We start from the raw sequence: 18980 nt of genomic DNA, 5'->3' as shown, positions 1-18980 counted from the left end.
CTACGAATTTAGAAGCTTGATACATTGGAGAAGTCATTGGACTTGTGATCGTTTGCAGCATGTGCGAACAATCTCATTTTCATCATCTATATCCGCAGCAGTACCTTGAACTGCCTGCCCATCGTGAGATACAGTACTATCTATTGAGACACCGGGCTCTTTGACAGCTTCTATAGATCCAGGTCCTCTGTCTACCTTGGACTGGAGCCAAATGCCTCGGAGCCATTCTCTAAGATGTCCCGTTTGCAACTGTTCCCGGCTTCGAACCTGGAATCAAGCCTTCTTCAGTGGCCTTGATCTGCAAAGCCAAAAACTTGGAGTATATTCGGCACAGGGCAAGGTTTCCACCCATAAACCAGAAGTTGGGATGACCAGAAGGGCGCCAGATCTGAGTCCATTCCGTCAGTACTATGCTTTAAAAAAAGAAAACCGCTCAGGAATGCTTACCGCGTTGAGTTCTCCTTCGTCATCCAGGTCCCAAACATCCTTGCATCGATCTGCGATCTTGTCCCCCAGGACCTTTCGAACGGTAGTCCGCATGTTGTCGAATCCGGTGGCGAGTACAACAATGTCGGCTTCCAACTCACTGCCATCCGCTAGAACCAGGCCATTGGGCTTGAATTCTCGGATGCCATCCGGTGACCGGCGCACCTTGATCTTGCCCTGCGCGATCAGGGAGCTGCATCCAACGTCGATATAGTACCCTCCTCCGCGGGTGAAGTACAAACTGCCGATCCCGGCGCCGTTGATGCCCTCGTACACCTCGAAACCGGCCTTTCTCAACCCATCCAAGATATCCTTGTCCGCTTCCGCGATACGCTTCGTGAGGAAGACGCTGGTGGCGAACTGGACGGGGAAGGGAAGCGATTCGGCCCAGATGTCGGCCAATTCCGTGGGTGGACTCCTTGACGATGTTAGCAATAGTAGGTATCGATCAAGGTCCTGTTGTATTCTCTTACCCATGGTCATCGTAAAGTCCCTCATGAAGCATAAACGAGCCCTTATCAACGGACATCACATAAGTGCCCCGCCGCTGCAGCATCGTCACATCCGCGCCGTTTTCGTAAAAGTTCTCCGCAATATCATGCCCACTGTTGCCGGTGCCAACGATGATCACTTTCTTCCCCTTGACATCGTACTCGGAAGCGTCCCGGTGCTGGCTACCGTGGTAGATCACGCCGCGGAAGGATTCTTGGTTACGGAACGTGGGGATGTTGGGTTCCCCGGAGTGGCCGGTTGCCCAGACGATCTGACGTGGATGCAGGACACGCTGGAAACCGTCGGGGCGGGTGACGGTTACCGTCCAGGTGCGTGTCTTCTCGTCGAATTCAGCGCCGGTGATGCTCGTGCTTGTCCAGACATTGAGTTCCATGAGTGACGCATACGCTTCGAACCAATCTCCTAGTTTGTCCTTGGGGGTGAACTGCGGCCAGTTCTTGGGGAAGGGAAGGTAGGCCATGTGTGTGTATTCAACGGGGTCATGGGTGACAAGTGTCTAGATACCAATCGGAGTCAATTCTATGCCATAAGAGAACAAGCGGAATGCACATACCCTATATCGCTTGCGCCAGTTGTCGCCAATTCGCTCATGCTTGTCCACGATAAGGGTTGAAACCCCCAGTGACTGCAGACGTGCCCCGACATTGAGACCAGATTGCCCTAATCACATCAGTTCATGGGCTCGATATCGCATTAATTCACGGTTCCCATGAACTCACCGGCTCCAACAATCAAGACCGCAGGCTCCGCCTCCGTGAACAGGACCGCCTTCTGGCGTCTCTCCAGCCAAGTGCCGCCCTTCGAACCACCTGGCATGCTATCCAGCGTCCCATAGACACGCTTCGGCCCCAGGGGCTCCTCCGCACACTTCAGCTCCTGGAGGGACGTATACACCGCATATGCCTTCCACCGCTTCTGCTCATCTGGAAACAGACGAACCACCCCGGAACCACGCCCAACGGCGGTCTCGAAGGAGAACATGGACGCAACCCAATCCAGCTGATTCTCGGGCGACTCCACATGTGGGACATATTTCCCTTCCGTCTGGATGCGGAACGTCGAGAGCTGCGCGATGGGCTGGTTCGTACGCACAAAGGCCTCGATATCCTTGGCCGTGTGGATCGTGCGAAGGTCCCATTGCAGGGCGAGATGGTCGCGCCACCACGAATCGGCATGGAAGAGGTCGGTCGAGAGACGGTCAAAGGCCTGCGTCCTCAGAACCTCTTCGAGCGAGGAGAGCCATCGGTGTACAACTTCAGAGGCATTGACGTCTTTGGAGGTAAAGCGAGGGGGGTTTGGAAGAGATGCTACTACGTGTTTGCTGGGTGACATGGTCGTCAAGATTCGAGGTTCATACTCTGTCTTGATTCACGAAAAGGACCTTGAGAATGGAGAAGAAAAACAGATGTCTAGGCCTACTTTATATGGCCTTTATGGCTAGATCCAGCCAAAATCACTGGGGAATATGGATGGCAACACATGACCAGAATTGGGATTGAGAGGGGCCAACACTCCGAATTCTCACTGGGAAATGGACACATCGCCATGCACCCCGAGCCACACCCGGCATAATGTGATGGATTGAGGACTGAGATCGGAGACGGGGCCGGGAGTGGAGGTTGGAGAAACGGAGTCAATTTTTGGCAGGTATGCCGAGAGGCAGACTCGGCAAACCTGCCGAGAGAGAGATGCGGATTTCCCATTAGGGTTATCGGATTCGGCGCGAGTGAAGTCAGATCAGTCGTACTATTATTTTTCATCGAGTGGATTACTCTGGGATTACTCTTCTCCATAAGTGTACAGTCTACACTCATCAACAGGCAATTATTTGTCTCTCCATTTTTCCGAAGATATACAGTATTGCATGAAGTGAGCCTAGCCTATCGATGTGATTCGGATGACTTCATTCGTTTACCCAAACACACAACAATGCACCGCCCCAGAGAAACGCTCATGACGACAGGGCAAGCTGACTGCAGCATGCAGGACCACCGGACAATGTAAGAACGAGGGTATCAAGATTAAAACAAACAGCATCTGCGATAATCAAAATCACAAGAAAGAAATTCACTCCGAAACGCCGTCATCAATGTCCAATTCTACCTGTTTGATCGGATGCAGCAGCATAGGCGGAAGGCACATCCGACCTTCCCCTGCCAGTTCTTCTTCATCACCACCGTCGTTGTCGACCTTGAAACCCAACCACCGGCGGTAGAGGTTCGGCGAGAAGCCAGCAGAGTAGAACCACGTCACTCCCCGGAAGTTGTGTTCTCGATCGCCGAAGATGGCGGTCCGAGCACCGCCGGATGCGCCATTTCGTCCGGCATTGAAAGTTGACTCGAGATATTTGGTCGGCCATCGACGATCGATGTATATCGAATGCGGAACGGAAACGGCTTTGAAGCCATGATGTAGACATGTTGTCGCCGGCCACATCTCGGAGAACATTGTGTGTCGCTTCACAACGGTCTCCCGGTGCATCGTGTGGAGCAATTTCTTCGACAGACGGGACGCCGTGATGATGGCTGCTCGACGGGGTGGTAGGCCGTCTTCCCTATTGTACCCAGTCACGTCGTTTCTGAGCAACCACGTAGTACCCTCAGGGTCGTATAATGGATTGAAGACGATCAAATCCGCCTCTTCGCCAACACCCCATTCATACTTGTCCTTTGCAATGGTCGTGGGCGGAATACCCTCGCCTTCAACTTCCAGGATATCGTCATCATGTGGTCGCTCAGGGCCCCAGATGAACTTCTCGCCCCGAGGCGCATTCAAATCCTCATGCCCGGACTTGAGCAACTCATCGGAATCCTTTGGACGGGCGCTCCAGAGATTGTTCGGGCTATTTGTGCCCATTTCTGTCTGCACGCGGACAGTTTGTTTGAAGTCCTCCCAGGAACCATGCTCCGAGGGGACATAGAAGCGCGCGTTGCGCTCCCAGAGACCTTTGCGAGGTTGCTGGCGAGCCCATTCAACGACCTTTTCAAACAAAAGGTACCAGTTCCCTGTGTAGCGACAATCCATTTCCCAGTTCCAGATGTAGTCGTATTCCGGGTGGTTATACGAGAAGAACTGCACGGGCATGAATGTGCTTCGATACACTCCATGAACGGGCAGACCGCGCTCCATGGTTTCCTCGAGTCCGCCATATATGAGACTCATCTGCCGCTCTGACCAAAGTACTCCCATTCCACGGAATTCTTCAGGTAGGGCGTCGCGGAGTACCCGTTCGTAAGTTTCTTGGTCAGACCAGATCTGCAGGTTGTCATCTTTCACATGAACGAGGAAATACACTTCGTATTCTCCACCCGACGCCAGTGACAGCTCAGTGATTAGGGAGCGCAAGAAGAGGATATCCTCCGGGGTGTAGTGGAAGTCGTGCCACGTCCGAATCAAGACAGCTGTCCGCGGGAGACGATCCGTTCCCTGTTTCTCTTTCGTTTTCGTTTTTGAAGGTTTGGGGGCTTCCTGTTGTAACTGAGTGGTAGAAAGTGGCAGGTTGAACATACTCTGCGGTAAAGACTCGGAAGATTCCTTGAACCTGTGACGATTGGCAGCTAGGCACCGATTTTGAGCGGCGGCCCAATTGACCTGGCGGAAGTCCACAGGCGGCACATCCTCCCAGACCTGCTCGGCTCCTTCCCGGTGCCCTGTCAATCCGGCACCAATGCCACCCTTTTGGATGCTGTATCCCAAGCCATAAGGGCCGAGTCGGCCGAAACGATCGAAGCAGACATCGTCTTGAATGCCCAGCATCTCGTTTGATCCAATAACTGCGTCGGGAAAGCCGCTCGGTACACCGGGAAAACTCCGAAGGGAAGGAATTCGGACGGTGTTTTCCTCGTCCAAGAAACATTCCACCTTCTCGCCATGCTTTCTGATGTACTCCTCCGACTTGTAGTCTGGATATGGATTGAACGGGGAACTGGTGAGATTGACCTCATAATTTCGTGGCTCAATCTTTTCACTAGTCTCTTGCGCGGTCTCGGTTGCGTCACCATTCCCGAGGATGTCATCTGGTGTTCCTTCGCCAGGGTACTCCGGGATATTGTCCTTCCGTGGCACTAAGGTGCGAATACCACCATGATACCTTTTCAGAAAAGGAAAGCTCTCCCACCGATGTGGTTTTGGGGGTTGTTGCACGTCTACCGGCAGTGGCTCTGGGCGGCCCATGAGTTGGAAGCGGAACAATGTGAAAACAAAGAGGAGGAGCGCCACGAATACACAAAGGCATAGCCATCGCATTAGTCGATGCGGTGATAGACGTGGCAGACGTGACGCGGCACGCCGTTGCCGCTTTGTCGAGGAGGTGGGCAGCATGGCGGCCTTTGAGTTCACGGATCCGGACGTCGATCTGGAGGCGCTGGATTGATTCATCTCACTGTCGCTGCTGGCGGAATCGTACAAGGAGTAGTACGGTTTCTCTGGATCGCCCCATTGAGTGCGGTCGCGACGGGCAAACCGCTTTAACATGGGCAACGTTAAGGACGCTGTCAAGATGACGATTGCTTTGGTTTGGTTGCCCTTGTGATCGACTCCGGAATCACCAGTCTAGACCATTGCCTCGGAAGGTTTGCAACAATATGGTGATACGAAGGAACGGAGTCACCACCAGAAGAACAGGATATCAATGCGGAGTCGTCAGGGGATGAAAGGAGAGATTCTGACTCTGAAGATCACCTTACAACAATGGAGCCCGCAACGCCACTGAGGAGAAGAGGCCTTTGTTCATTTGTTGTCACTTGTTTCATGGTCCCATACAAAATACACATGTAAACTGACTCCCGCGTGACTCTTGGCAGGGCCCAGACTCAAGAAATGCGTCATGATTATTGGTCAACACTCGGTTCCCATGAAGCTTAATTGATTGCTGGGTTGTCAGGGTTACGGAAATCGAAGGATCCATTGAACACGTGACCTAAAGCCCTATTTTTTTGCCCTAACTATTCTACCAGATTTGGATTGGCTATTCTGCGGAGAAAACGTTCCGACGACTGAACTTCTGGCGAACCACAACCTCAAGCCAATTTCTCTCGGATTATGTTACTATTGACCTGTTGATGATCTGGCATGATTTACCGATGAAAGCTAACCTCCATACTACATATTATTGTTCAATGCAACTGTGACTATTGGGCCACCCCCAATGCCCCCTTACTAGTCGAAGAACTTGGGATTCACGTGACGGATTGGCAGAGATGGTTCTGCCGGCTTCTAACATCGAACTAAACTCCTGCATCTCTACGACTTATCACTGGAGGGAGGGTTGCGTTTATTGCTTGCTCGTAGTCCACTCTCAAGGTGGTCAACCATGTATAGACTATGGACAATGGTGTATTTGCCACCGCAAGTGATCTGCAGTCCGCTGTTTGGCATTACAACCACTACTCGTATGCTTTGGAGCATCTAGATGGTTCCGTCCAACACCACCCGACATCATCATCATAAATGGGGAGTCTTGAGACATGCTTGCTGGTGCGTTACAGCGCCTAGCTAGAAAAGAATATCATACTCATACATTGCACTGCTGAAGGTCGAAAGCCATTGATACGAATTGTACCCCGTCCGGCAGCAGATTATGGAACACAATTCGTAGCACTGTAGCTCCTAGCTCATCCGTAGCGAAAAACTTTCGAGTATCAAGACACAAGGCAAAGACAGAACGTAACTAGAGAAGAAACGCGGTGCCTGTGAGACCATAGTCTCAAACAACACGACAATGTCGAGGAAACCAAAGCAAAATCCGAAAAAAAAAAAAAAACGAAATTCAAACAACCAGGCATGGGCATCTATACAGCTTTTATGCTTCTTCCTGCATCAGTCTTGATCAACTAGGAGATGGGGCAACAAAAGAGGAGAAGACTACTTGACGATTTCGGAGTCAGAACATTATCACAAACATGATTCGATGACAAAGGCAACACACACATCCGCTTGGCTTCGTTACTCTAATCACGCCCAGTCTTCCTCAGCGTCTCGGCAAGCCACTCCAGACCCTCATAGAGACCATCACCAGTGGTAGCGCAAGTCGATTGGATGTACTAGAGTGTGGTCAGCAGATACCTCGGTCCATGACTTCAGTGTCCATGACTACATACCCAGGCACGGCGCGTCAAGCTCTGCAGACCCAGTTGCTGGGTAATCTCGGCGGGGCTCATTGCATTCTACCATCACGTCAGCAGGGCCAGAGCACGACGGCAAACCTCGGCGCAGCACATACCGGCAAGTCTTGCTTGTTGGCGAAGACAAGGAGAAGGGCGTCACGGAGTTCATCCTCATTCAGCATGCGCTGCAACTCCTCACGGGCTTCCACGATACGATCACGGTCATTGCTGTCGACGACGAAAATGATGCCTTGGGTGTTCTGATAGTAGTGTCGCCACAGCGGACGGATCTTGTCCTGGCCACCGACATCCCACACGGTGAAGTGAATGTTCTTGTACTCGACCGTCTCGACGTTGAAACCTATTCGGCGACGTCCGTCGGGGTCAGTCACATGCTCCCTTTCCATTTGCGCGAAATCGGCAGAGGCCAAATCCACACCGAAATATCGGATCACGAAGGGCGCAACTAACCGATCGTGGGAATAGTGGTGACGATTTCACCCAGCTTCAACTTGTACAAGATGGTGGTCTTGCCGGCGGCATCGAGACCGACCATCAGAATGCGCATCTCCTTCTTACTCCATAGTCGGTCGAACAACTTCGAGATCGCCGCACCCATCTTCGCGTCGGCGTCGGTGAAAACGGACTAGAGAAGGGGAAAAAGAATTCAAAAATGCGGTTAACGAGCGGGTCGTGATCAGGAGGGTGAGATTAGAATTATGATGGTTCCGCGTGCGAAAAGATAGCAGCAGAACGAGATGAAGGAGGGAGAGGAAAGAAAAGGACACTAAGCAGGCGGGCAGTGGATTCAGGAGTGGATGCTGTTGAATGGTGATATTGGGCTAGGCTCAGTGGGGATAATGTTGTGACCGCATGTCCACAGAAAGGCTTGCACGCCACCAGGGAGGGAAAAAGAAAGTGCTCTGCAATACGGAGGACAGCTATACTTACAGATAGAACAACCACTGATTGATTCTTTGGACTGACTGGTCGATCGGGAGGACTCTGGACAGGAAAAGAGAGCAAAAATGATGCTTCGAGAAATTTTTGTGCCTGTTTCTCGGCAGGCCCAGATTAGGAAGTGCGGCTGACAGCGTAGCTTCCGTCACTAAAGCAGCGATCTCTGATAGCACTCTTGTAACCACGCCATGTTATGTAAGTCCACGATGGGCCATGATGAAGTGCCTGTTTATTTTCATTTCTACGAGTACCGAGTACTGCTTCTCTTGATATATACATACATGCAACAGCTCTGGCTGAGTCTCCTGTGCATAGCAGGTTGCCATGCTGAAAGCCTCAGTATCAAATGACACAAAATATTCTGGTATTGGCCTGTCCCTGCACCCTGACCCAGCAGTGGTGGCTGTTATAACGAGTATCTTTGTTGAGATAAATACACCCAAATGCTAAGAGGCGGTCATGATTTCCGTGCGAGCTTCTCCTTCGACGATCGAAAGAATGTCCGAAACAGGGACTGGTAGATCGTTCTGCCTTCGATCGTGTCACTGGCATATCCAAAGATGGCCAGAGCAACCGCAGACAGGAACATAATCACGGCAAATGAGATCCAGTATGCGGTTCCTGAGAAAGTTTCCTGCAGGTCCGCAATCTCTACCCCAAAGTAGCCAGTCATCAGACTAACCGGCAAGAAGAGGATCGTGACCTTGGCCAACAAAACGGTGATTCGGGTCAGCTTCTCCATAGCCTGGGAGTCTTTGAGGGCGATCAGGTTGAAGTTCTGGTGCCAATGTCATCAGTACGCTGTCGAAACCCATGATTCGCAGGATTGCCTACCATGAACGTCAAAGATTCCTTCTCATTCAAACAGGCCTCGATTTCATCCAAGCAATACAACTTGATCCGATCTGCCAATCGCTCAAAGCGTCCAACAGCGGCTGAGCTGAGGAGGACGCCGGTCACGTTGCCGTACTCAGATGCCAAAAAGGTGCTGGCGGACCTGGAATGTATGTTGTCTCGGAAGTCCAACTCATTCAATGTACTCGTTAACCAGGGGCGGTTGTCTTGCCGATCACGGGCCTCTTCCCGTAGCAGGCGCTGCCGCTGCAAAATTCGAGTCATGATCAGCTCGTAACTCTGATAGAGGCGCTTCAGAACAGCCAACCGCCGGCCAATCCAGTGCAAGTCGTCCACCAAATCCACCATTGGTCGTTCCAGCATTTTCTGTCTCTATTGAAAATATCAGTCGCTAGTCAGCCAAACTAGGACGGCGGACTACTCACAAGTTCATTTAAAGAGGCACCGTACATATGCTCTCTTTGAGCCACCAGACGATAGCTCGACACCCAGTCATCGAAGATATAATACATCACAAGACTCGGACCGTCGCTTGGTGAAATACTTGCCTCTTCGGCAGGAGAGTCGGAGAAATATCGGATGTGAACATTCACCAACGACTGGCTGGTTTTGTCCGCTGAATGTTGCTTCGATGCCCCGGAGAAGATTGTAACAATGTTTCTTCGCACCGCGCCCACGATAATCTTTTCCTCCTCCGCCGTGGGTTTGTATGGGCCAGGGAAGGGATTTTCTTGGATCGATATTACCGTTCCTAGATCGGTCAAAAGGTGTTTGCATGAACACGAGTCGGGAAAGCTCATACCATCGCTGCACAGAATGATCCAGCACCATATCCGCTTCCCGTCTGGCCTGTCTCTGCCATTGTTGATCGGCTTTCCATTGATTTTGACGGTATACAGTGAATTGTATCCGATACAAGTGTCTAGAGCAAGTATGAGCAGGCCACGATTCTGAAACAACTATCTTATCGATTCTACTCACACTGCCGGCCGTAATCCACAGAACAAAAGTGCCAGATCTGGTTGATGATGTGCGAAAAGGTCAGATCTCGCAGCGAGGTAGCCTCTGACATAAGGGACGGGTGAAGGTCACTGAGACGACGGGCGTTTTCAAGGTCGTCGTCCATTGCAGCGGGTTTCTCGTTGGAGAAGACCGAAGAACGACGCCGAGCCCTGGTTGTTGGCCTGGGAGGAGGCTCTGGCGCTTCGGTGGGGGATTTGGTCTGCGGGATTGGCTCCGTGCACATCATTTGGATGAGCCTATATGATAGCCCATATCTTTCTGTGACATGCTGTTGCACGGTTAGTGTCTTTCTGGGGAGGAGAGATTGCGTATCATCCGTCTGGCCGTACTCGGACGATGTCTTTCTGTGTCTCTGGTGCCCAAATGTTACTGTTGAGAAGCTCGGCATTAACACGCATCTAGACACGGACCGTATAGAGTTATCAAACTCACATCCATCTTGTCCCAAATATCTTTGGTCTCTAGTGATTCGTCCACGAGATTAGTCTTTGACCCTGCATAACTGCATTTTTTCTCAGGTGCATACCTCGATCTCGCTGTCCATCAAGGCAGCGAAGTCCTCTTTGGATAAATCCACCGCACACCATGCATCATCGTTGCCGAAGTCAAGGACGAAGTTCTTGGTCCGTGGATCGTGCAATAGCAAACGACACGCCCGGAAATTTGCCGCATCATCTATATCTTTGAACTTGTTCAATAATCCCGGTCTCCGTGCTGAGCACGCGGCATAATATTCTTGTGCAGTGCAATTCCCCGTCGCTTTTCGCTCTGGTGGTGGCGGAGGTCCGGCGTTGTCTGTTTGCTTGGCCACGCTGGAAGAAGACTCTTTAAGGTCCATGATCCATCCGATCTCGAGCGGAGAAGTTGCGAATCGAAGACACCGATTCTACCGATTTGAGCAGCTTGAGGTAAGGAGACGCGAGGACATCACACGCGTTCTACGCTCATCAGTCGTACAATGAACTCCATACTCCGCAGTTATAATATAAATCTCAGCTCTGACTCGGAGCTAGTCAGGATTGAGGATCAGCTGGCTGCATGGCTGCATCAGCCGCCAACCAACAACCAACCTGTGATTTGTCTCAAGTGATCAAGCCCCTTCGCCCTAAGCCAAGTTTGAAAATCGATCAAATCGATCGGCGCGTTCCCGAAATAATCTCCTAGGACGACTCATGAAGCGTCCTTGAGATTGTGGTTAAGAGGTTTGCTTACCAACTGCAAACATGATATTGGCACTCTCGTACGGAGTACTTTGTACATCAGGGATGTGGCTTCATAGGACGACAAACAGCAATACCAACAGAACGGAGTAACTAAGCGTAGAATTTTCAAATAATGTCGTTGTTACTATTTCCCCCGTTTTGTATGGAATAGTCATCGGTCGCCGCGGTTAATGAGTCATAACAGTACATGAATCGCATCGGTAACAGGAAACTCAGGATATTCTGTGCGTACAATGTAGAAATTTCCCACCTCCGAAATGACGTCTTCCTCCGTGCTTAGTAGAGACATCGTCTGTCTACCGAGGGGCGACGATCTTGGTCCGGATATCATTCCAGTCGTGATTGACCGTTACAAGTCACTCCGTTTGGAAGGGCTTCGAGTCGATCCCTCAGCATTCGGATCCAACTACGAGCGAGAGATCAAATTCACCCATGACGACTGGCTGAGACGATTGACAAACCCGCTTGTCCGAACATTTATTTCACTGGACATACTAACGGACGCTCACTCGGGCTCGACATTATCGCCCTTTCCAGGCCGTGATGCCCTGCTGAAGAATGAATGGCTGGGCATGGTGTCACTCGCTGGCCCGAAGATCCTACCAACTGCGACATCTCACCCAATGGAGCCATTCAAATCAGATGGCATCACCGACCCGCCACATTTGCCCTCCATCCAAGGTCAACATGCAGTGTATGTCGTTGTGGGCATGTTTGTTCGTCCGGAGCACCGTCGCAGAGGTCGGGGGCGCAGTCTGATCGAAGCTGCCATGGCTGCAGCAGAAAGCGAGGCCCGCCGGGCTTCAGCCAAGGGGATCACGGTCGCGTTGGAAGTGCATACGTCCAACCATGCCGGCTATCACCTTTATCAGAAAGCTGGGTTCGTCGAGTTTACTGAAGCGGAATCAGAATGCAGCATGAAATGGGAGAAAAACTTCGATACTTGATTGAGAACACCAGTCAATCATGTTCAGAAGTATGATGACGTCGTTCTAAGAAGCAATAAAAGTGGGAGTGATGCTCTGTTTTCTTTGCGCCCATGGCCACGAGACGAAGTTCATGTTCGCGTGTTTGTGACCTAAAACGGCATAGGGCGGGCAGAGACCGCCGTTGACCAATCAGATACTGGAGGTTGCCACAGAATGTAGGGCTAGCTATTCCATAACGGGATTAGCGATATTCGATTCCCACAAGCGGAGAGTCAAAATTATTGCGCCGACATTTATTGAACTTCTTCATCAACGACATTTTGCGCAGAGCCTCACCATAAGAATCAAGGATTCTTTTGGAAGACTGTTATCACCATGTCGAAAGTCACAGTCGGTGAGTACTGACTGGCATCTACGCCTGGGGATTCCGAGGCTGACTCAATTGAATAGCCGGAGTGCGCCAAAATGTCCGGGAGCTTCTGGACTACTCCCAGAACAAGAAGAAGCGAAACTTCCTCGAGACCGTCGAGCTTCAAATCGGTCTGAAGAACTATGACCCCCAGCGTGACAAGCGTTTCTCGGGCACCATCAAGCTGCCTTCCGTTCCTCGCCCGAACATGAGCATCTGGTATGTACGACAACGAAGAGTGCGACGGTGGCAAATTGCTGATGGGCGGATGTTTCTCGTTACAGCATCCTGGGTGACCAGCACGATCTGGACCGTGCTAAGCACCTGGGCATTGACTCCATGTCGGCCGACGATCTCAAGAAGCTGAACAAGAACAAGAAGCTCATCAAGAAGCTGGCCCGCAAGTACGATGCCTTTGTCGCTTCCGACTCCCTGATCAAGCAGATTCCTCGTCTGCTTGGACCCGGTCTGTCGAAAGGTTTGTGTTCCCTATTCCGTGTCAAGATTCCTCGATGCTGATCAACTCTCAGCCGGCAAATTCCCGACCCCCATCTCTCACTCTGACGACATGGCCAATAAGATCACCGAGGTCAAGTCGACCATCAAGTTCCAGCTCAAGAAGGTCCTTTGCCTGGGTGTTGCCGTTGGCAACGTGGCCATGACCGAGGACGAGCTGATCTCCAACATCATGCTGGCCATCAACTACCTGGTTTCTCTGCTGAAGAAGGGCTGGCAGAACGTTGGCAGCTTGGTCATCAAGGCTACGATGTCTCCTCCCAAGCGTCTGTACTAGACTGTTTTAGTCTTGCATTGAATGCTTGGAAATGAGAAAATCTGTTTTGTTGATGAATGTACCTGTCTAGAGTTGAGTAGCTGCCGCTATGAATCTGAACAGACATTTCATGCCGGCGATCCATTCGTGCATTCGTCTCGAGGTAAATAGTCTTGAATAATGTAGATACTCATGTTATGCTATTGTACAGTACCAGTACACACTGATTTGCATCTACTCCATGCCCTCCATCAATTCTGTCTTGTCCAGAATCATCCCTCTCATCATGATAAACTCCCGCAGATTCTCCCACTCCTCTCCTTCCTCTTCACCCCTCCTATAGGGATCTTTGAAACCCCAAGCCACTGCTATCTTGTCAAGCGCGGCGCGCTCTTCCTCTCGCAACCATCGTTTTCGCAGCGGGATTCCTGATGCCCAAACCACCCGCTCCATCTGTTCGTTCGAAGTGGCAACAGCAATTAGACCAAGAGAGGAGGTAAATCCGACGTACGCCAGTGTCCCACTGAACGCGATCCACAACGCCGTCGAATGGTCCATGGAACTCTGATAGTCCGCCAGCCATGACGCCGCAACGTATGAGGCCAATGGCGCCGCGGCCAGACCTGCCAGAGGTAGCGAGGCTTTTTTGAAGATCTTGGCCCGGTAAAATGCCGGAGCACAGAACGTCGTATCGATGATGGCAAGGGCTAGAGACATGTTCTTTTGCTCCACAGCCACGTCCAGAGCCATGTTAGCAAGCTCTGTGGGCACGGCATTCTTGATGCTCTTCGGATTCTGTGCGCGATACTTTATTGGTGATGTATTTTTCTCCGGAATAGGTTTATTGGCATAGAGCGTGAAGATTTTCGGGAAATAGTCTGCACGCTTGAGTCGCGATTGGATTTTGGTGTACAGCTCCAATGCCTCCTGAGAAATGAAAACTTTCTCGTCCAAGAGTAGCTCATTAACGAGGTTGGAGATAGAATCCGCCACTTGGCGCTCCGTTGTCAACACCTTCGACGCCCGTTCTGCTGAGAGGGCATTTTCTTCGAGGTCCAGCAGGGACGAGGTCACGTTGGACTTTGCTTTTGCATGCTCTTCCTTCAATACTTCAAATGACTCAATAATCTGCTGACATTCTCGAAGTAATTTCACGACCTTTTCGTCAGAAGGCACCTCGTCCGAATCTCGAATTGACCGATATGTCTCCATAACGTCCTTCAGAACCAGGTTCGCAGGAGACGACCGCCCAGAGGATGCATGTCGTTTCGAAGTCGTCGGGCTGCTATACATGGCGGACGGCCATGTTTGTCTCCATTGGCGCGCACGAACATTGTTCGAGGTCTGAGCGAGGAAGATTGCTGCGGTTTGTGGACGTCGTGTGATTGATGCGGCGGTGGAAAACCGGCAGAATTGGCACACTGGCCCCAAGTAAAGAGCACGCCTTGTGCGCATTGTTGAACACTTCACAATACCGGCATCAATTGCGCTGTTTGTTCGGAGTCCAGTGTCAATGTCGACTTGAGCTTTGGGAGCTGGCCGTCTCCAGATTGCGCTTGATCCGAACCACGTGCGAATAGCCTTGTGGCTGAGAAGGGTATGCACCGCCACATAGGCTGGCTTGGCTCAGTACGGAGTATGGTACGGTACCTAACCTTATCAAGAATCTAAAATACGTAACGAAGCTGTATTTGGGCAAGTATCGTTTATATTTGCTCGTAATTTACCGTACATTTACGTATCAATGGAATCATACGAGTACGAGCCATCGGCCACAGTCATGGCAGAATGCATCTTGGGTCACTCTCACATCGACAGTAGCCGACCGGCCACAGCGCCTTTGACCTTCTGCAGCATCCTCAAGAAGTAGTGATTTCACAGCCTGATTCCGGTGAATGTGATTGTGCCTGCAAAACCATCGCCTCCTTCCGCCGTGACATCCGTCGGTCGCTCCTTCCTTGACCATCGTCATGCCTGCTCCTCCGCCCCCTCCTCCTCCTCCTCCCGGCATGGGAGCGCCTCCTCCGCCGCCGCCGCCGCCGCCAGCGGCAGGCTTGCCAAAACCCTCAGGTGGAAATGCTCCAGATAGGGTGCGTCCTCTCTGCCGTAGCCGATGATGTTGGGTTCTCTCATGTCGTCGTGAGCATTGTGATGATCAGTTGCTAAGCGATCGCCGTAGAGCGCTCTCATGGCCGATATCACTAAAGGGGCTCGACTGAGGAAGACGGCCACGAATGATCGCTCAGCTCCTATGATCGAGAAATCGTCAAAATCGAACGGATCGACAATTGGTGGCGCTCCCCCGGTTCCAGGCATGCCAAAGCCACCGAGCGGGCTGGCGCCGCCGGCGGCGAACCGGGCAAGGAGCAGCAGCGATGGGGGAGCCAGCGGTCAGGACAGCGGCGGCAGCCCTCTTCCTGGTGCTCCCCAATTGAGCGGCCTGTTCGCGGGTGGAATGCCCAAACTGCGCAGCCGAGGCGGCGTCGATACAGGTGCCAGGCGTGACGCATCCTACCTATCGGATTCGGAAACCACTAGCTCATCGAAGCCGAACTATGAGCCTCCGAAACCTCCGGGAGCACCACCACGGCCACCATCCGAAGCCATCAACGCAATAGCTGCCAATCTACGCAAGCCGCCTCCTACACCAGCATCGCGACCTTCGTCCATGGTGTCAACGAAATCGAGCCCAGACGCGGCGCCGCGCGCTGCCCCACCACCGCCGCCTCCTTCTTCAAGACCGCCAGTTCCCTCCTCTCGGAAGCCGTCTGGCACGGCTCCGGCTGCACCTCCGCCTCCGCCGCCACCTTCCGCGAGTCCCGCGCCTGCTTCTGCTCCCCCGCCGCCACCAGCTGTATCTGCACCACGACCCCCAGCACCTCCTCCTCCACCTCCATCCTCAGCAGCACCGCCTCCCCCCAATGGTGCTCCGTCGGTGCCATCAATAGCTGTACAAGCTGCTCGAAATGCGTTTAGCAGCTCGCAGGCGCCTTCCGCTCCTCCCCCACCTCCTCCAACATCTGCTCCGGCGGCGCCGGCGGCACCACCGCCACCACCCCCGACATCTGCCCCAGCTGCTCCCACTGCTCCCCCTCCCCCACCTTCCCTGGCACCTCCTCGCAGACCATCGGCTAGCGGAGGCTCATCTTTATCGCGCCCTACATCGCAGGAAGACTTGGCAACCAAATCGCCTGGACGTTCCGCGCTCGATCCCAGTGCATATACGCTCAGCAATGGTGCATCAATGCCTTCAGCACGGCTGTCCGGACATGGTCCGATCCGAATCGAAGACAACCGCTTCAAATTTCAAGACGAAAGCCTGTTCCCTAAGCCGCGGCCCTTTGTTGGCGGTGTTCGCCGATATCGCGCGGGCCGGGGCAGCAGCGTGCCACTAGATTTGGCGTCGTTGGGCTGAAGTCTGTTGGTCAGAAATTACTCGGATCAATGATCATGCCTATATTGTATTATGGCGTTTTTTTTTCCTGCTGTCGTGCATTTTCTTTAGATTGAATTCGGGCATACCCACTGTGAAGTTAGGTGTTATTCCTCTTTATCCTTCATTGCGATCTATTCGGCTTCGTATGTTGAAAACATAGACAGGAAGGGGAATCAATACCATTGCATCATGCTTTTACCCTGCCCAACTCTATACAATGTAGTACAATGCAGCACAACGCAGCAAGTGTCGGGCGGTGCAATCTCCCAGAGCAACATGGCCGACGCCATGGAGCATACTATCGCATCTGATATGTCGATGCACGCAGCCTGCGTGAGAGAGATTGCCCTTGACTTGACGGAAGCCGACCATAAACCCGGATCGCCAATTCCAGATTCTTCATCAATCAATCGAACATAGCCTCTCGTAGCCTGGCAGCAATTATGGATTCTTCGTCCCGCGAATCACCTCGCCCTTGACCTTCGACCAGTCTATTTGGGCGTCAATGGTCTCGTCCACCTCGCCGCAAATCACCACATTGTCGCCTCGAATCAAGTACAGGCCATGCTCGATCTGCGAGCTGGGCTCCGGATCGTCCGGTGTACGGATGATGCGCTCGACGGTTTCCGAGAGGACGAGGTTAGTGAGTTGGTCCGTGGAAAGGAGGGTGCCGAGCAGCGTGCGGCCGTCGACGGTGATGACGAGGACTTTCTCTACGGGTGACATGTAGGTTAGCGACGGGAATAATAAAGCAGAAGCAATTGGATTGCTTTTACTGTTGACGTATGAGCTTAAAGACATGGTGAAATCGAGAAAAAAAGAAGTCGCGAGGTGAGAAGGGCGAGAATGCCACCAGAGACGGCCTGTCTCCCCGCGTCACACGAGGGGGCAGGCAGTGGTTATAGACGCGAAAACAGGTTTCATTAAATGGCTGAGAGAGCAGCGAGGGAGAAGCAAAGAGAACAAAGAGGAGTTCTTCAGGTGATAGGGCAGTGTTGTGAGGATGGAAGCATGCTTGTGCTTGGATCCCGAGTATGTAACGACTAGCTAACGGTTTCTGTAAGTACAATACAGGATGTACAGTAACGTATGGAAGTCGAGTCTAACTTAATAAGGTAATTCACTTACCTAAAGCGGGTTGGTGCGCCTGATGGAAGCCAATCATGTTACATATCAGAGAATCTTGGCCCCATATTGGCCAATCATTCGAATCTGCCCATCGCTGATAAGCTGATCTGATGTCAACGCTCCACTGGCCAGAAATAACGAAAAGAAAAGAACTTGAACATCACCAGACTCAGCACATCTTTACTCGAACATTCTTTCCTTGAGTTTGAAGCTCTGTCTGTTCTAATCGAATGTCTATTCTCAAGAACCCGTATGGCAGCAGCGACTTTGGCCCTTCATCATCTTCCCGACCGGATACACGGCCTTGCAGCAATCGCGTCATAACTCAGTTCAAGCATTCCAGCCGTGGAAAAAAAAAAGAGAAAACAAAAAACAACATCGTTCAATGCCGAAGCCGCCGCGCAAAAACACAATTAAATCTTTTTGATGGCTCTCCCCAGAGCATCACAGCTTAGTTTGGTCTATGCCGGAGCTAGTTGACCTTCTCTCCCTCTGGCCGGTCGTGTCCGTTCTCGCCTCGCACCTCGGACTGGGCGACCTGATCCAGCTCGCTCGGGTCAACAGTGAGTACCGTGCCGTGCTCCATGGATTCCCATTGCCGGCTCCCCGGTGCACAGCATTGACGGGCCCGGATCAAGACGGGAAACCGCAAGCGGTGCGAGGGGATCTGTTCATCGGGTGTCATCAGACACCGTACTGGAACCAGCTCAAGGCCCGTGCCAAATGGGACTGTACGGAAGCCACGCACTTTCAGGGAAATACAACGGGCCTGTGCCGGTATTGCTCGATGCCTGTATGTATGACATGTATTGTGCGGGTGAGATGCGACGCCTGTTTGCCTGTACTTTTGTTGTCCCCCCGTTAACGCTGTCCATAGGCATCCTTCGCACACCCTTTCAACATCTGGCGTTCACGCACCGGGTACCTCTGCGTCGACTGCTGGACCACGGGTAACCCGCACAGGGATCGCACCTACCGTCAGGCTCCCGAGAAGCGCACGTCTTACATTTCCGCTCCTGGTAAAGGTGACTTTTGTCGTTGCAAAGTGAATGACGGCTGGCTTTGCTGGCGGTGTCGCCAATATCAGGTCCGCGATATTCTCTTGCGTCGACATCAATGTGTTGGCGAGGCGTGCAGCAACC

General features: G+C 52.1%; 9 protein-coding genes across 9 annotated transcripts; 3 read left to right on the top strand and 6 right to left on the bottom strand.

Moving 5' to 3' along the window:
* Positions 1-229: 229 nt before the first annotated feature.
* VTN31DRAFT_6177 (uncharacterized protein) lies at positions 230-2331 on the bottom strand (the record flags this gene model as incomplete). Its single annotated transcript, XM_069406758.1, has 5 exons — positions 230-388; positions 448-904; positions 960-1495; positions 1553-1659; positions 1719-2331. 5 exons carry the CDS (start codon positions 2329-2331, stop codon positions 230-232), a joined length of 1872 nt encoding a protein of 623 aa, XP_069259259.1.
* A 735-nt stretch (positions 2332-3066) lies between these two features.
* Positions 3067-5472, bottom strand: VTN31DRAFT_6176 (uncharacterized protein; the record flags this gene model as incomplete). The annotated part of the gene is made up of 1 exon (XM_069406757.1): positions 3067-5472. One exon carries the CDS (start codon positions 5470-5472, stop codon positions 3067-3069), a length of 2406 nt encoding a protein of 801 aa, XP_069259258.1.
* A 1475-nt stretch (positions 5473-6947) lies between these two features.
* VTN31DRAFT_6175 (uncharacterized protein) lies at positions 6948-7722 on the bottom strand (the record flags this gene model as incomplete). Its single annotated transcript, XM_069406756.1, has 4 exons — positions 6948-7040; positions 7098-7163; positions 7220-7464; positions 7575-7722. 4 exons carry the CDS (start codon positions 7720-7722, stop codon positions 6948-6950), a joined length of 552 nt encoding a protein of 183 aa, XP_069259257.1.
* Positions 7723-8520: 798 nt separating this feature from the next.
* On the bottom strand, positions 8521-10779 carry VTN31DRAFT_6174 (uncharacterized protein; the record flags this gene model as incomplete). Its single annotated transcript, XM_069406755.1, has 8 exons — positions 8521-8841; positions 8898-9290; positions 9344-9669; positions 9721-9840; positions 9900-10209; positions 10271-10310; positions 10374-10402; positions 10468-10779. The coding sequence occupies 8 exons, from the start codon at positions 10777-10779 to the stop codon at positions 8521-8523; spliced, it is 1851 nt and encodes a 616-aa protein (XP_069259256.1).
* Positions 10780-11421: 642 nt separating this feature from the next.
* VTN31DRAFT_6173 (uncharacterized protein) lies at positions 11422-12111 on the top strand (the record flags this gene model as incomplete). The annotated part of the gene is made up of 1 exon (XM_069406754.1): positions 11422-12111. The coding sequence occupies one exon, from the start codon at positions 11422-11424 to the stop codon at positions 12109-12111; it is 690 nt and encodes a 229-aa protein (XP_069259255.1).
* A 357-nt stretch (positions 12112-12468) lies between these two features.
* On the top strand, positions 12469-13295 carry VTN31DRAFT_6172 (60S ribosomal protein uL1; the record flags this gene model as incomplete). The annotated part of the gene is made up of 4 exons (XM_069406753.1): positions 12469-12487; positions 12544-12721; positions 12787-12980; positions 13033-13295. 4 exons carry the CDS (start codon positions 12469-12471, stop codon positions 13293-13295), a joined length of 654 nt encoding a protein of 217 aa, XP_069259254.1.
* Positions 13296-13508: 213 nt separating this feature from the next.
* On the bottom strand, positions 13509-14729 carry VTN31DRAFT_6171 (uncharacterized protein; the record flags this gene model as incomplete). The annotated part of the gene is made up of 1 exon (XM_069406752.1): positions 13509-14729. The coding sequence occupies one exon, from the start codon at positions 14727-14729 to the stop codon at positions 13509-13511; it is 1221 nt and encodes a 406-aa protein (XP_069259253.1).
* Positions 14730-15244: 515 nt separating this feature from the next.
* On the top strand, positions 15245-16689 carry VTN31DRAFT_6170 (uncharacterized protein; the record flags this gene model as incomplete). Its single annotated transcript, XM_069406751.1, has 2 exons — positions 15245-15364; positions 15454-16689. 2 exons carry the CDS (start codon positions 15245-15247, stop codon positions 16687-16689), a joined length of 1356 nt encoding a protein of 451 aa, XP_069259252.1.
* A 462-nt stretch (positions 16690-17151) lies between these two features.
* Positions 17152-17511, bottom strand: VTN31DRAFT_6169 (uncharacterized protein; the record flags this gene model as incomplete). The annotated part of the gene is made up of 2 exons (XM_069406749.1): positions 17152-17423; positions 17487-17511. 2 exons carry the CDS (start codon positions 17509-17511, stop codon positions 17152-17154), a joined length of 297 nt encoding a protein of 98 aa, XP_069259251.1.
* Positions 17512-18980: the final 1469 nt, after the last annotated feature.

Source organism: Thermomyces dupontii (genome assembly GCF_041956625.1).
Source record: "Thermomyces dupontii strain NRRL 2155 unplaced genomic scaffold VTN31scaffold_6, whole genome shotgun sequence".
In the NCBI taxonomy this organism is placed as follows: Eukaryota; Fungi; Ascomycota; class Eurotiomycetes; order Eurotiales; family Trichocomaceae; genus Thermomyces; species Thermomyces dupontii.
This window is presented reverse-complemented; position numbering and strand designations above follow the sequence as displayed.